Here is a 14,361-nt window from a genome sequence, read left to right on the forward strand (position 1 = left end):
TCTGTGCCTTGTCCTCAGCAGAAGCAGGGGGGCAGCCCCGGGGACCCCACAGGCAGAGGATGTCTGCCCAGCCCTCGCAGTCCTCCCTCCTGCTTCCCCAAGTGTCCCCCCTCCCTCACTAGGCCTTGCAGCCGGCTGCCCCCATCCCCCACTGCCCTGACCGATGGGTCCCCACTGGCCTGTTGTGATCTGTTCCAGGACCACCTTCAGCAGTGCTTATTTCAAGCTGTGCAGTGTTCTAATGAGAACTGTCGGGAGCCAGTCCTTCGCAAAGGTCTGAAAGAGCATTTGAGCGCATACTGCCAGTTTCGAGAGGAAAAATGCCTTTATTGCAAAAAGGATGTGGTAGTCATCAATCTACAGGTAAAAGAAAAGAAGAAAAAAATCCAAAACTCCTCTTGATGGGACTGAATTCTGCCTGCGTGGTCACAGTGAATCAGATGGGATGCCAGAAGCACTTTTCTGGATTTATTTTTGTACAGAAATAGACCTAAAGAATAACTTTATCTGAGGGTTCTGTAAAAGGCTAAATACCTTCTTGTTGGTAGGACTCTATTCATTTATCATTAGCAAAAATATTGTTTGAGCACCTGCTAAATGTGAGTGTGCCCACAGTGATACTAGGGGGGTGACAAACGCTGTCTGTCCTCAGGATGCTGTGACCTAATTGGAGAGGAAGGATGCAGACAGAAGAAGAGGGCGTGGGGTACCTTTCACATGCGTCAAAGGAGCCATGCCAGGAACTCCCACAGTCTATCCCGTCAGTCCCGCGCCCTCTGACCTTCTTTGAAACAATAGGAACGTAGAATTGAACTGAATTCATTTACACCAAGAAAGCAGCCATCCAGAATCCTTTTTGGAACTAGGCCATACCTTCCTGTAGAGGGTAAACCACATAGCACAGATCCCCAAAGCAACACATGTGTGCACACTGCGCGGCCATAGAGGGAACCTTTGGAAGCGAGATTGGCTTTGTCTCAGCCCACTCTCTCTGTTCCAGAATCATGAGGAAAACTTGTGTCCCAAGTACCCGGTCTCTTGTCCCAACAAGTGTTTGCAGATTATTCCGAGAACTGAGGTAACTCTAAATAATTCTCTCAGTAGATTGTATATAAGATAACGTTTTAGTAATCATCGTAGTGTGTGTTTGATAAAATCCCAAAGGCAGGGGTCCAAAGCTTAAATGATCCTCTTGATAACCATGTTTCTGTTTTCCCTTCCCCTTCCCCTGAGAATTCTGTTTTCACCTTAGCCCTCCCTCCCCTCGGCCTCAGTGTGGCTTTTTGCCTTCTGTTTCCTCCCTTCTCCCCAAGCCACCCCTGGCTCCCTGCTTGCTGCAGTGACACCACGTAGCAGCGGAGCTGGTGGTGAATTTCTATAGCAGAGGCTGTCCATTTTGCAGGTGGATGAACACCTTGCTGTGTGTCCTGAAGCTGAACAAGACTGTCCTTTTAAGCACTATGGCTGCTCTGTTAAGGTATTGACTAACTGTGTCTGTCTACACTCAACTGTATCATTCATTTGTCGAGTTTATTTTACTCTGATTCCATTCGTGGTGCAGAAGGACATTTGCTTCTGAGAAACTTTAAGACTGGCATTGGATTAGTCAGGGTTCTCCAGAGAAACAGAACAAATAATCTATAAATACGCATGCACACACACATCTATCTATACACATATCTAGATAGATATGTGTCCAGTTACCTCAACCAACAGATGAAGTAACTAAGCTCAAAGAAATTGTGATATGTTTGTAACTTGTAAGTGGAAGAATTTAATCTTAGATGGATAGATAGATAGATAGATAGTTAATTTATAATACCTAATACCAACTTTTTTGAGGTTTGACTATGTCTATGAAAGTAAAATGTGACCCCGCACTTTTCCCTTGTAATTCTACTGCTAGGAATTTATTTCACAGATATCCTTTCATAAGTGTGTGGTGATTCCACACATATACAAGCACACACGCACACAAAAATATTTACAGTAGTCCCTTCTTGTCCATGGGGGTTACATTTGAAGACCCCCCCCGTGGATGCCTGAAACCCTGGCTGGTACCACACTCTATATACTATGTTTTTTTCTATTCATACATACTTATGAGAAAGTTCAGTTTACAAATTAGGCACAGTAAGAGAGCATCTGACTTGCCAGCATCGTTTAGGGCCATTATTGAATAAAATAAGGGTTGCTTGAACACAAGCACTGAAATACCACAACAGTTTATCTGGTCACATAGATGGCTAAGTGACTACTGGGTGGGGATGGTCTATGGCCTGGATACCTAGACAACAGGATGACATCCGAGAAAGTGTGGGTGCCAGGGCCCTGAGGGAGTGGGGGAGGTCACTGGACCACCGGACAGAGCAGGACAGAGCGGGACGGCACAAGATTTCATCACAGTATTCAGACGGATTTGGGACTTATGAAATTGTTCATTTCTGAAATTTCCTATTTAATATTTTCAGACTATGATTGACCACAGGTAACTGAAACCACAGAAAGTGAAACTGTGGATAAGTGGGGACTACTGCATATAGCAAACAAACAAAAAGCAAAAACCACAAAAAAATGAAAAACAACCCAAGTCCATCACTAAAGTACTGAGTATATCATTATGTGTTCATATTTTGGAATACTATGCACCTGATAAAAAATAATGGGGTGTATATATTTTTAAAATTAAATACAGTGTGATCTCACTATGTTAAAAATGTGTATATATCTTCACTGACTCTGGTGAGTGAGACTAGGGAATTGGGTGTGGGAATGGAGAGAAGGGAGCTTTTTTTACTTTTCATTTTATATCATTTTGTATTGTTTGACCTAAGCATGTATTTCTCTTATTTTAAAAAACTCTTTGAAAAAAGGTGTATTATAAGAAACCTTTTAAAAATGTCAGTGAAGAGTCCATAAATTTGTCATATATCAAACCACTGATTGTCTTGGCTACAAAAAGGATAGGGTTTTCCTTTTTCATGCATGAAATTCAGAATTGCTTTCCAGCTTGGAAAGGAATCTTCTTGACAGGTAGGCCCAGACTCCCAGTTAGGTTGTATTCTAGGACTTACCTTAGGACCAGAGCTAGGGATGGCTGGGGGTGTTGTTCTCTGGAAGAGGGGCCAACACTAAACTGAAGGGCTACTGATGATAAATGTTTGCTTGGAGTCTGTGGACCACCCATAACGTTGCTTGGGCTAGTGATATACGCAGTCTGTAATGAAATATTTTAATGATCAGGGAAGAAGTAATTTCTTCTTGCAAACATATAATTTGATTTTGTGGGTAACAAATTGGCACGGACTGAAATTACAATTAGGTTGCATACCGTCTGCCCCTGATAGCAGGACAGTGATTAAAGGCAGTAGAGGAGTGGGCTTCATAGGAGAGAGAACTAATGGATGCTTAAAACTGACCTGGACTCCAGTCAGACTGGGATTTCAAAATGTAGAATAGATAAACAAGATTATACTGTACAGCACAAGGACATATATACAAGATCTTATGATAGCTCACAGAGAAAAAAATGTGACAATAAATACATATATGTTCATGTATAACTGAAAAATTGTGCTCTACACTGGAATTTGACACAACACTGTGATACGATTATAACTCAATAAAAAATGTAAAAAAAAAAATACCTGACCTGGAGATAACTCACCAAGGAGATGGGTTTTATATGGGAATCACTGAGAAATGATAATAACTACCCTTAACCCACAGTCATATGCTCCCGGGGCAAGGAAGGAGATCAGCGCTGAGAATTTCGATAGTGGCCTGACTCTGTCAGTGTCTCAGGGGTACTGTAGAATCCTAGAGCTGGGAAAGGGACACAGGAGGGTCGTTCTCCCTGCAACCCATTTTGAGACAAGTAAGCAAAGTTCTGCTTTAGCAGAATATCCCAGCCCCCTCCCCATTTTTAGAGCCTTTCAACAACCTGACTTATTTTTCTCTTCGTATTAAAGGATAAACGGGGGAGCCTGCAGGAGCATGAACAGTCAGCCTTACGGGACCACATGCTTCTGGTTTTAGAAAAGAACTTCCAATTAGAAGAACAGGTAAATATTCCAGGGCCCAAGTATAAAGAGAGGCAACAGAATCGCTGGGATTTGTCCTTGTTGGTATTTTTACATTCTCCTCTGCTTCAGTATGTCAACTGGAGGAAGATGTTTTTCTACCAGTGGCCAGACTCATAGGATTATAGAGCATTAGAACTGGAAAGTGCCTTTGAGATCTTTGGGTCCAATCACCTCAACCAACAGATGAAGTAACTAAGCTCAAAGAAATTGTGATATGTTTATAACTTGTAAGTGGCAGAATTTAATCTCAAACCCATGTCCCCTGATTCTCAGTCCAGTGCTCCCCGTGATACATCAGCCAGCCTCTCTGCAGCCTATCCACACACCTTTTGGTTATTACCTGGCACCTAGTAGGTACCAAGTAGGTGTTTGGCATTTTTCAATGAAATCAGTAATTATCATGAAACAACATTTGACTCTGTGCTAGCTACTATGGGTTTTATATATTTTGTAATGAGTCTTAACTTGTTCACTTTCTAACCTAATAAATACATACATACATTAATTATTTTACTGAGTTGTGATGATCAAGTGAAATTATGTGTGCAAATGCCAGCCGTAGTCCCTGGAGTATTCATAGTGGACCTCAATAAATACTGATTCTACTGAGTAATTATTCTAAAAGTTCATTATTTTGTTAGGACATCTCAGAGGATCAGACTTTTCAAGCCCACATCTGTAGAGAGGGAGCTGAATTTTACTACTGCAGATTATTTTATGGTGTCTGATTTCATATTAGAGTAGGTATGTGAGTTCCAGGGACAGATTGTGGAGAAAATTTGAAAGACTGATTCAGTTGTAACTGGTAGAAGGCATGCTGCCAGGAAACCACTTTCATATTCTTGCTGCAACATTTGCTTCATTCATTCATCCACTGATTCAACCATACCATCCATATGTCAGGTTCAAGGCTACTTGCAAGGGATACTGAGTGGAGAAAGACAGCATCTCTCCTTGAAGAGCTCACAAAAATGTAAACAGATAAGATGCTGTGAGTCATGGACACGTGAGGAGGGTGCCCTGTGTCGAAGTACAGAGGCCTTAGCATTTTGCTCTGTGGGAGTTGGGGAAGGCTTTTTAAGGTAGCACATCTGAGCTGCATCTCGAAGGAAGAGAAGGATTCTCAGTGAAAATGTGGAAACAGGACATTGCAGAAGTGGAAAGTTTGTGCCAAGGCAGAGAGGCATGAGAGAAGTTTAAGGAACTGGGGTTTGGGGGCTGAGAGACGCCGAGTGTGAGACAGGGAAGTGGAGACTGGTATGTTTGGTCCAGGCTGCAGGGGCCTTCCACATAAGCAAAGGAGTTTCAAATACTATACATTCAGTGATTTTTTTGTGTGATTTATTCATATTCTGCCCTATTTCAGAAAGAATTTAAGGGCCAAAGTTTGAACTAATATTTACCAGTAATAAGGGGCTGATAGAAGCCAGTTAATTGTTTGGCTTTAAAAATAAGACAGCTGGTGGTAGTATGGAAGATGGATAGAGGGAGAGGCAAGAACAAGGACAGAGGGACCAGGCAGAAAGATGCTGCAATAAACTAGACAGGGTAGCAGCAGAGCCTGGAAATTAATGTGGGAGGGCTCAGGAGCCGGAATGCCTGAGTTCGAGACCTGGCTCCACACATGTGAGTTTGGAGAAGCTACTTACCCTCTCTCTTCCATATTTTCCTTATTCATAAAATGGAGTTTTAGTAAGGGTCAAATTATATACATAGGCTCTTAGCACAGTGCCTGGCACATAATGAGCAGTTCAGTATCGGGGTGGAAGCAAGATACTGGGTATGGTGATGGTGAAGGTGAGTACCACAAAGTACTGATTGACATACCACATGAGATGTTGTTTAATAGGTGTAAACTGAATGAAAGAAGAGAACTAGTTCAGTAAATTTAGTCAAGTGATGCCACTATCATTAGATGAACTTTTAAAGTGGGTCACATATAGAAAAGGTTGATGACAAATCTGTGGATTTTTTTGAAGCACCTGCAAACATTTTCTTAGGATTATATAGTAACCTACATGTAAGTATTTTCTATAAATATATGTGTATATTTTTCATAGAAATAATTTTTTTTACTTACAATATTTTCCTAGAACTATATTTAAATTATTTTAACTTGTATGCATGCCTTTAAATGACCTCATTCATATTCCTGTTATTAGATTTCTGACTTATATAAGAGCCTAGAACAAAAAGAAAGTAAAATCCAGCAGCTAGCAGAAACTGTAAAGAAATTCGAAAAGGAATTCAAGCAGTTTGCACAGTTGTTTGGCAAAAATGGAAGCTTCCTCTCAAATATCCAGGTGAGAGCTGGCCTTTCTAGTCAGAGCCAAGATTTAGCCTTCAACTGGCTGTGAGGGGTTTTCTTTTGACTTTTGCAATGGAAATAATTTCAAACATGCAAGAATAAGGTGGTGCAAAGGACACCTGTATATTCTCCAGCCGGATTTGCCCACTGTCAGTATTTTGTCCCATTTGCTCCATTCATCCCCCTCCTCCTCCTTGTTCTTATTCCTCTGCCTTCTCTGTCCCTGTTCGTCTCTCCCTCACTCTCTCCCTCTCTGTGTGGGTGTTCTTTCTGAACCCTTTGAGAATAAGCTGCCTATATTATGGCCCTTTTCCCCTAAATACTTCAGTGTGTATTTCCTAAGAATAAAGATCTTCTTTCACATAACCCCAGTACACTTAGCAAATCAGTACGTGAAACGTTGGTACAATACTTTTATATCATTTATGGTGATTAGGATTTTAATTAATGTTGGGCCAATATTAGTCACTTGAATTCAAATTCACTGAGAGCATCTGTCGTTCTGCATTTTGTAGTCAACAAAGTGAAACTGTTCTTTCCCTTGGGAAGACAATGCTTTAAACATCACTAAAATATAGCAAAAATGACTTTGTAAATCATGAATGTTAAATAACCATAAACAAATTTCCTAATGAATAATGTCTTCATAGTGATTAAAAAATGTATAGTGAAAAGATTTCAAGATGTAGCATGGGCAAGATTTTTGAAATCTGGATTATTCCATAAAATGTAGGCCATATATTCACACATTGCCAGCATCCTGTGTTTGTATGTATGTGTGTGTGTGTGTAAAACCATCATATGTTATATCTCAATTCTGACCTTTTTTCTAACACAAAAACCAGTCAAGAGTGAAGGCACTGAGGGAAAGGGTGGAGGAGAAAACAGCTGTAGTTTTATTTAATCCCTTCCACCTAAAGAGAGCAACCAAATGTGCAGGCCTTACCTCAGGGCACTTCTGTACCACCTGGAGACCTCAGGCCAGAACAGGTGGGCCTCCTTCCAGAGCATTCCCTGCCTTCCAGAAGAGCAGGAGTGGATTGGAAGAGTAGCATCGAAGAAGAAAAGGAAGCAATAAGAGGAAAGACAAGGAGAGGACAGAAATATAAAGACAGGTTGGAGAACCAAGTAGGGAGAAACTGGGGGAGGAGTAAAAGTCAGATGAAGAGCAGTTCAAAGAAACAGGAGCTGAGATACGGCGGCGGAGGAGGAAGGGATTAAGTGATTCATCTCTCTGAAATCCTCTCTGCATTTTCTCTTCTGGACTGTGCCTTTTTCATTTCATTCATTGATTAATTAAAGGTGAAACGTTTGAGCCGAAAAATGTAATCTCAACGACTTACTAAGATATTAACTCAAGTTTGTTTGACTTGATCCATCTTGTCCTGAAAGGTTCTTGCCAGTCACCTTGACAAGTCGGCTTGGCTAGAAGTTCAGGTGCGTCAATTATTGCAAATGGCTAACCAGCAACAAAGTAAATTTGATCTGAGGCCTTTGGTGGAAGCGATTGATACAATGAAGCAGAAAATCACCCTGCTGGAAACCAATGATCAGAGATTAGGTATGTATACTGTTTTCTACTTCTCTTTTGGTGATTCATTACTTCTGCATGTGTTCATGAAACAAGCAAACACCTGGTTGATGGAGAGTCACAGCTGTCCAGGATCAACAACGGCTGAATCTGGTATTTGTGAAACAGAACAGCATGGGATTCTGGCCACCCAGGCAAAAATGACGAAGGGCCATGAGCGGGAGCCGGAACAGGCAATGGGTGGAAATGGGCCAGGAAATTCCAAGAACAGGGAGTGATGGTTTTTAAGGAGTAGACAATAGTGAGAAGGCTAGGGGAAAGATGTGGTGGGAACATTGTTTTAATTATAGAAGAATAGAGAAGGGTTTGGCTGTTTAAAAGCATTCCAGTTAAAGAGCGGTGGGGCTCATCATGCAAACACCCGCTGGCTGAAGGCTGAGTGTGCCTTCTGGAGACTCTGGAGAGCTTTTGTTCAAGAGGCTGCATCTGGGTTTTCTTGGTGCCACCCTTGCCACGGCACGGGATTCACCGAGTTGATATTATTAATATGAATGGTCCATTGGTGAACACTGAATTCAGTTCATCTTCAGAATGTCAGAATTTTATTGGTTCTATTCAGATAACAAAATTCCACTTTGGGTAAATCCTAAAGACAACTTTAAGGCCTTTAGAACCTTGTTTTTCTTTGCAGTTGTTTTGGAAGGAGAGACTAACAAGCATGACGCCCACATTAATATCCATAAAGCACAGCTGAATAAAAACGAAGAGCGATTTAAACTGCTAGAAAGTGCCTGCTATAATGGAAAGCTCATCTGGAAGGTGACAGACTACAAGCTGAAGAAGAGGGAGGCGCTCGACGGACACATGGTATCCATCTTCAGCCAGCCCTTCTACACCAGCCGCTGTGGCTACCGGCTCTGTGCTAGAGCATACCTGAATGGGGATGGGTCCGGGAAGGGGACGCACCTGTCGCTGTACTTTGTGGTGATGCGGGGCGAGTTTGACTCACTGTTGCAGTGGCCATTCAGGCAGAGGGTGACCCTGATGCTTTTGGACCAGAGTGGCAAAAAGAACCACATTGTGGAGACCTTCAAAGCTGACCCCAATAGCAGCAGCTTTAAAAGACCCGACGGAGAGATGAACATTGCCTCTGGCTGTCCCCGCTTCGTGGCTCATTCCACTTTGGAGAATGCCAAGAACACCTACATTAAAGATGACACCCTGTTCTTGAAAGTGGCTGTGGATTTAACTGACCTGGAGGACCTCTAGTCACTCCTTCTGGGGTGATAAAAAGACTTCCTGGATCCAGAAGCTTTGGTTAATGTAGTGACTGAATCTAGACTCAGTACACACTTGTGTTTGGCTTTTTGCCCTTAATGGTTGAAGTCAGTTTAAGATTTCTCAAGTGCTGTCTTTTTACATTTCACTCTGTCTCAGTTTGAAACTTACAACACTTAGAATATCTCCTCGTTATTTATATTTTTTATATCATTTGAAAGATGTTAACTTTCTTGAATGTAAGGTCTGGGGCATATCTCTTTTACTGGTGCTTAGCAAGGGGTCTCAGTGCAGGCCCTCTATAATATTAAGAGTTATTGAGGACACAGAGGTAGAATTTCCAATTGAAGTGGTTTGGTATTTTATTGTTTATGCCTGCTAATTCTAGACCTGACCTTAAGCTTGCAAAAACCATCTTTTAGGGTAGGCTGTTCCAGTTAGTTGGTAGTGTACTTCAAATGATGGGCTGTGTACTTCAAAGGTCAGTATGCCCAGTCTGGACCAGACTTTTTCTGGTTAAATACTGTATTTGTGGAAATCACTATACCTCTAATATTTTCATGAAATTTACCAGTAGTCAGCAAGAACAAATTTGCAAGGCTGCATAAGAACTGGTGAATAGAGTAAGCATTTTCATTCCCCTGCTGAAGCAAAGCAGAAAGTACTGCTATATATGTATATATATATAGCACATTATATATATATATATATATATATACTGCATTTTATATATATATGTACTGCAGTGTATGTATGTGTGTGTGTGTGTATATATATATGAGAGAAGGAGCCATTCAGCTAAAGTTCAGATTTTATTAGGTTCAACCATGCAAAAAAAATTATTTTCAAACAAAATATTAGCAGTTTCATAAGATTCAACTTAATAAATAATATATGTACGTGTATACAAATAGTTTAAAAGTATTGTGGTAATAATAAATTAATGTGAGGATGGGCAGAATTAGTATGTGATGGAAAAAATATATCATAAATGGATAAGAGGAATCTAAGACCTGGGGAGAATGCTCTTACAATTTCCTATGGGTGTTAGGAGTATTCCCATCCAAAACTGATGGCTAAAAACAGTATTTCCTGGTTCTTTGGGGGAGAAATCTTGAATTCATAAACTGGTGTGAAAACAGGCACTTATATAAACTTGTGACATTTCTTGTCGAAGTCCTGAGTACTTTGTGAAGAGCAGAAAGGATCATGTTCTTCTGCACTTACCTGTATGGGTCTGAGAGGGTAAATACAAGCTGAGACTAGTCCTTCTGACTCTTGATAAGCCTTCTGACTTAACGAGAAACCACCCAGTTTTCCTGAGCTCTAACTCGTTATGGCACTGAGCCCCCACTCCCCCCACGCAGCTGGTTCCTTTGAGCGTGTAAGGACGAGTGCTGTGGGCTGAGGGCCACTTCGTGCCGTTCACTCAAGTGATGACCACGCACCTTACCAACTCATGACCAGTTAACCAAGGAGAAGCAGCATGATTTATACCCGTGGCTTCTGGAATAATTGGAACTTTAAAAATCTCTTGTATGAAATTCAAGATGCTAAGGACTCATACTGCAGAAATCACCCCAAAGGGTTAAATTCAAAGAACTAAGTTCCCAGTAGAAATATGCTAAAGACGTACACTGGGTGAACTCTGGTACAGCTGACGGTCAGCACCTCCCCGCAGACAAACTCAGGAAGTTCAGACCACACAGCCGGACGCAGGTGGTTCTGTGTGTGCTTGTTTTCAGCGTCTCTAATCAAGCCCCAAGTCATCCTTGTGCTCCTAAGCAATGGGAGATCACATGTTGTAACCCGTTTTAAGTCGTTGATGAGAAAAACATTTTTAAGGTGAATTTATCAAAATATGAGATCTGTGTTTTAACCAACTTTTCTACATAAAAAGTTTAAGTCAAGGCATGGTTTGTGACTTTAGAGTCTCTTCATCACTGAAACAGTGATCACGGAACGAGGTATTCTCAAATAAAAAGCACCTCTTTCTCATAAAATAAGAGTTGTGATTTTTGTTTTAAGGAAGTGGATACATGTAAACTATTTTTCCTCTTATTATCTGAACAGTTATTTTTATTCTGTATCAGTAAGATTTCAATTTTTACTTCCATTTTGGTCTGATTTCAGTTCCTGATGAAAAGAAAACAATACACTAGACATAAAAGGGGAGTTAACAATCTTGAGAAAGGTCTGTGCAGGATTGAAATATGGTGGTGAGGTGGGGTACATATTAATGCACATTAACATCTGAATTCTGACCCCTGCTCTCCAAATTTCAGGTTTTCAGAGAAACAAGAAATAGTCACAAGGTGAATTCCCACTGCCAGTCCTAAATGCACACAAATGGGACAGAGAGCCACGAACCCTCTCTGAGGTCCCTTGGACAATCAGTCCACACTGTGGCTACCTCTCTTCTCTTGAGAGTGGCTGCAGACATGAGTCTCAATCTTACACAAGAATTCTGGGCTGGAGATGAAGTTTTGATGGATGCACAGGAGGGGATCTAGGTGGTGAAATCCCCTGGGAACACCACATTTCAGTGGAGGAAGAAGAGGAGACTGCAAAGCATTTGGAAGAGGTCAGAGGTAAGAGAAGTACCAAGGGAGGTGGGAAGAGGACAGAATGTTAGCAGGGCCAAAAGCCCCTTTCTCAGCCAGGGCAGATTGTGGCGTTTGTAACTAAACAGGACTGAATCAAGCTGAGACCTGAAAGACGAGTGAACTGTGGGACGAGCAGGTGGGATGAGAATTCTGGGCAGAGGGCACTGAGGAATAAAAAAGTTGGTTTAAGGAACTGAGAAGATTGCAGTGTGGTGGGAGTCCAATAGAAGAGGGGAGAGTGCCACTTGATGAGGTTATAAAAGGAGGCAGGGTCCAGAATCTAGTGCTGAGGTTAGAGCAAGGGGTTTGTGGTTTATGTAATGTGAAATGAAAGTTGACCTGATTTTGGCAAGGGAATGCATGATCTGATTAATGTGTTCTAAAGAAAACTGCTTTGTGTAGAGCATTGATAAGAAGCGGACAAGAGAGGACATGGGAAGAGTATTAAGGTTACATCATACAGCGGTTGTGTTTACATGTCTGTGCCCTTACTAGATCATAAGCTCCTTGAAGCCAAGAACTATGTCTAATTCGAGTGCACAGAAGGTGCTCATTGTATTGAACTGAACTGTATATAAACACTTATGCATTGAATCTTTGTAACAAATCTGCTAGGCAGGTATTATTATTATGCCTATTTCATAGATGAAAAAAAACCGGTGATTAGAGAGATCTTTGTGCTATGGGCTAGGCACTGTCCTAAGGATTTTGCACACTAAATATACATTAACACACTAATCCTCACAGCAATCTTATGTGGCATATGCTGTTTTATCTATTTTTACAGACGAGATTAAACAACATGCTGTTAAAAAACCAGTGGGTCAATGATGAAATCAAAGTTGAAATTAAAAAATACCTTGAGACAAATGAAAATGAAAATACAACTACACAAAACTTACGGGACGCAGCAAAGGCAGTGCAAGAGGGAAGTTTATAGCGATACAGGCCTTCCTCAAAAAAGAACAATCTCAAATAAACAATCTAACCCACCAGCTAAAAGAATAGAAAAAGAAGAGCCAAAAAACCCAAAAGTCAGCAGAAGGAAGGAAATAATAAAGATTAGGGAGGAAATAAATAAAATAGAGATTAAAAAAATAGAAAAAAATCAATCAAACCAAAAGCTGGCTTTTTGAAAGAGTAAATAAAATCAACAAACCTCTGGCCAAACTCACAAAGAAGAAAAAAGAGCACAAATAAGCAAAATAAGAAAGGAAAATGGAGAAATTACAACAAATAACATAGAAATACAGACTATCATATGAGAATATTACAAAAAACTATATGGAACCAAAATGGATAACCTAGAGGAGATGGACAAGTTTCTGGAAACATACAGTCCACCAAGACTGAACCAAGAAGAAACTGACCACTTGAACAAACCAATCACTAGAAATGATATTGAATTAGCAATGAAAAACCTCCCTACAAATAAAAGTCCAGGACTGGACAGCTTCACCAGTCTACCAAACATACAAAGAAGAACTCATACCAGTCCTTCTCAAACTCTTCCAGGAGATTGAAAAGGAGGGAATACTCCCAAACTCATTCTGTGAAGCCACCATCACCCTGGTATCAAAATCAGGCAAAGACACCACCAAAAAAGAGAATTACTGACCAATATCACTGGTGAACATAGATGCAAAAATCCTTATCAAAATATTAGCAAATAGAATCCAACAGCACATAAAAAAGATTATACATCATGACTAAGTGGGGTTCATCCCAGGGACACAAGGGTGGTTCAACATATGCAAATCAATCAATGTAATACATCACATCAACAAGAGAAAGGACAAAAACTACATGATCTTCTCAATAGATGCAGAGAAAGCTTTTGATAAAATTCAACACCCATTTATGATAAAAACGCTCACCAAAGTGGGTATAGAGGGAACATATCTCAACATAATAAAAGCTATTATATATGACAAACCTACAGCCAGCATAGTATTCAATGGTGAAAAACTCAAAAGCTTCCCACTAAAATCTGGAACAAGACAAGGCTGCCCATTCTCACCACTCCTATTTAACATAGTTTAGGAAGTCCTAGCCACAGCAATCAAGCAACAGAGAGAAATAAAAGGGATCCAAATTGGAAAAGAAGAGATAAAAGTATCACTGTATGCAGATAACATGATACTATATATATTTTTACAGGTGAGGCAACAGGCACAGAGAGGTTATGTAATAAGCACTAGGCTACACAGCTAATATATGTGGTAAAGCCAGGATCTGAATCCAGGCAGTCTGGCTTTGGATATGTAAGACTGCCTCATATGTTCTATAAACATATAAACTTAAATGAATTAAAATATAATAAGAGTAACCACTAGAATAAAGATTGAATGTATAACTTCCAAACCACTAAAGAAAAACCTGGAAAAAGAAACTATATTCAACCAAAGTTAGGAAAGAGAAGAAAACAACAGGAAGCATGATACATAGGAAAAACAAGTTAGAATTAGACCCAGACACATAAATAAGGGTGAGTTAAATTTTACTATTAAAACAGGAAATATCTCAAATGTGGGGAGCACATGTATATGCTTT

At 40.4% G+C, this 14,361-nt stretch overlaps 1 protein-coding gene across 5 annotated transcripts in view; it reads left to right on the forward strand.

The window, feature by feature from the left end:
• Nucleotides 1–11,202, forward strand: part of TRAF5 (TNF receptor associated factor 5) — a 39,215-nt gene extending 28,013 nt beyond the window's left edge. For 4 of the 5 annotated variants that reach the window (XM_031438619.2, XM_064477164.1, XM_064477163.1 and 1 more), the window contains 7 exons: nucleotides 199–363; nucleotides 1,001–1,078; nucleotides 1,403–1,477; nucleotides 3,972–4,064; nucleotides 6,248–6,388; nucleotides 7,786–7,954; nucleotides 8,616–11,202. In XM_031438619.2, coding sequence (XP_031294479.1) covers nucleotides 199–363; nucleotides 1,001–1,078; nucleotides 1,403–1,477; nucleotides 3,972–4,064; nucleotides 6,248–6,388; nucleotides 7,786–7,954; nucleotides 8,616–9,193 — 1,299 coding nt within the window. In that variant the 3' untranslated portion in view covers nucleotides 9,194–11,202. The remainder of the gene's footprint in view (nucleotides 1–198; nucleotides 364–1,000; nucleotides 1,079–1,402; nucleotides 1,478–3,971; nucleotides 4,065–6,247; nucleotides 6,389–7,785; nucleotides 7,955–8,615) is intronic. The other variant, XM_031438621.2, reaches the window with a different exon arrangement.
• Nucleotides 11,203–14,361: the final 3,159 nt, after the last annotated feature.

This window comes from Camelus dromedarius, chromosome 21, assembly GCF_036321535.1.
Source record: "Camelus dromedarius isolate mCamDro1 chromosome 21, mCamDro1.pat, whole genome shotgun sequence".
NCBI lineage: Eukaryota > Metazoa > Chordata > Mammalia > Artiodactyla > Camelidae > Camelus > Camelus dromedarius.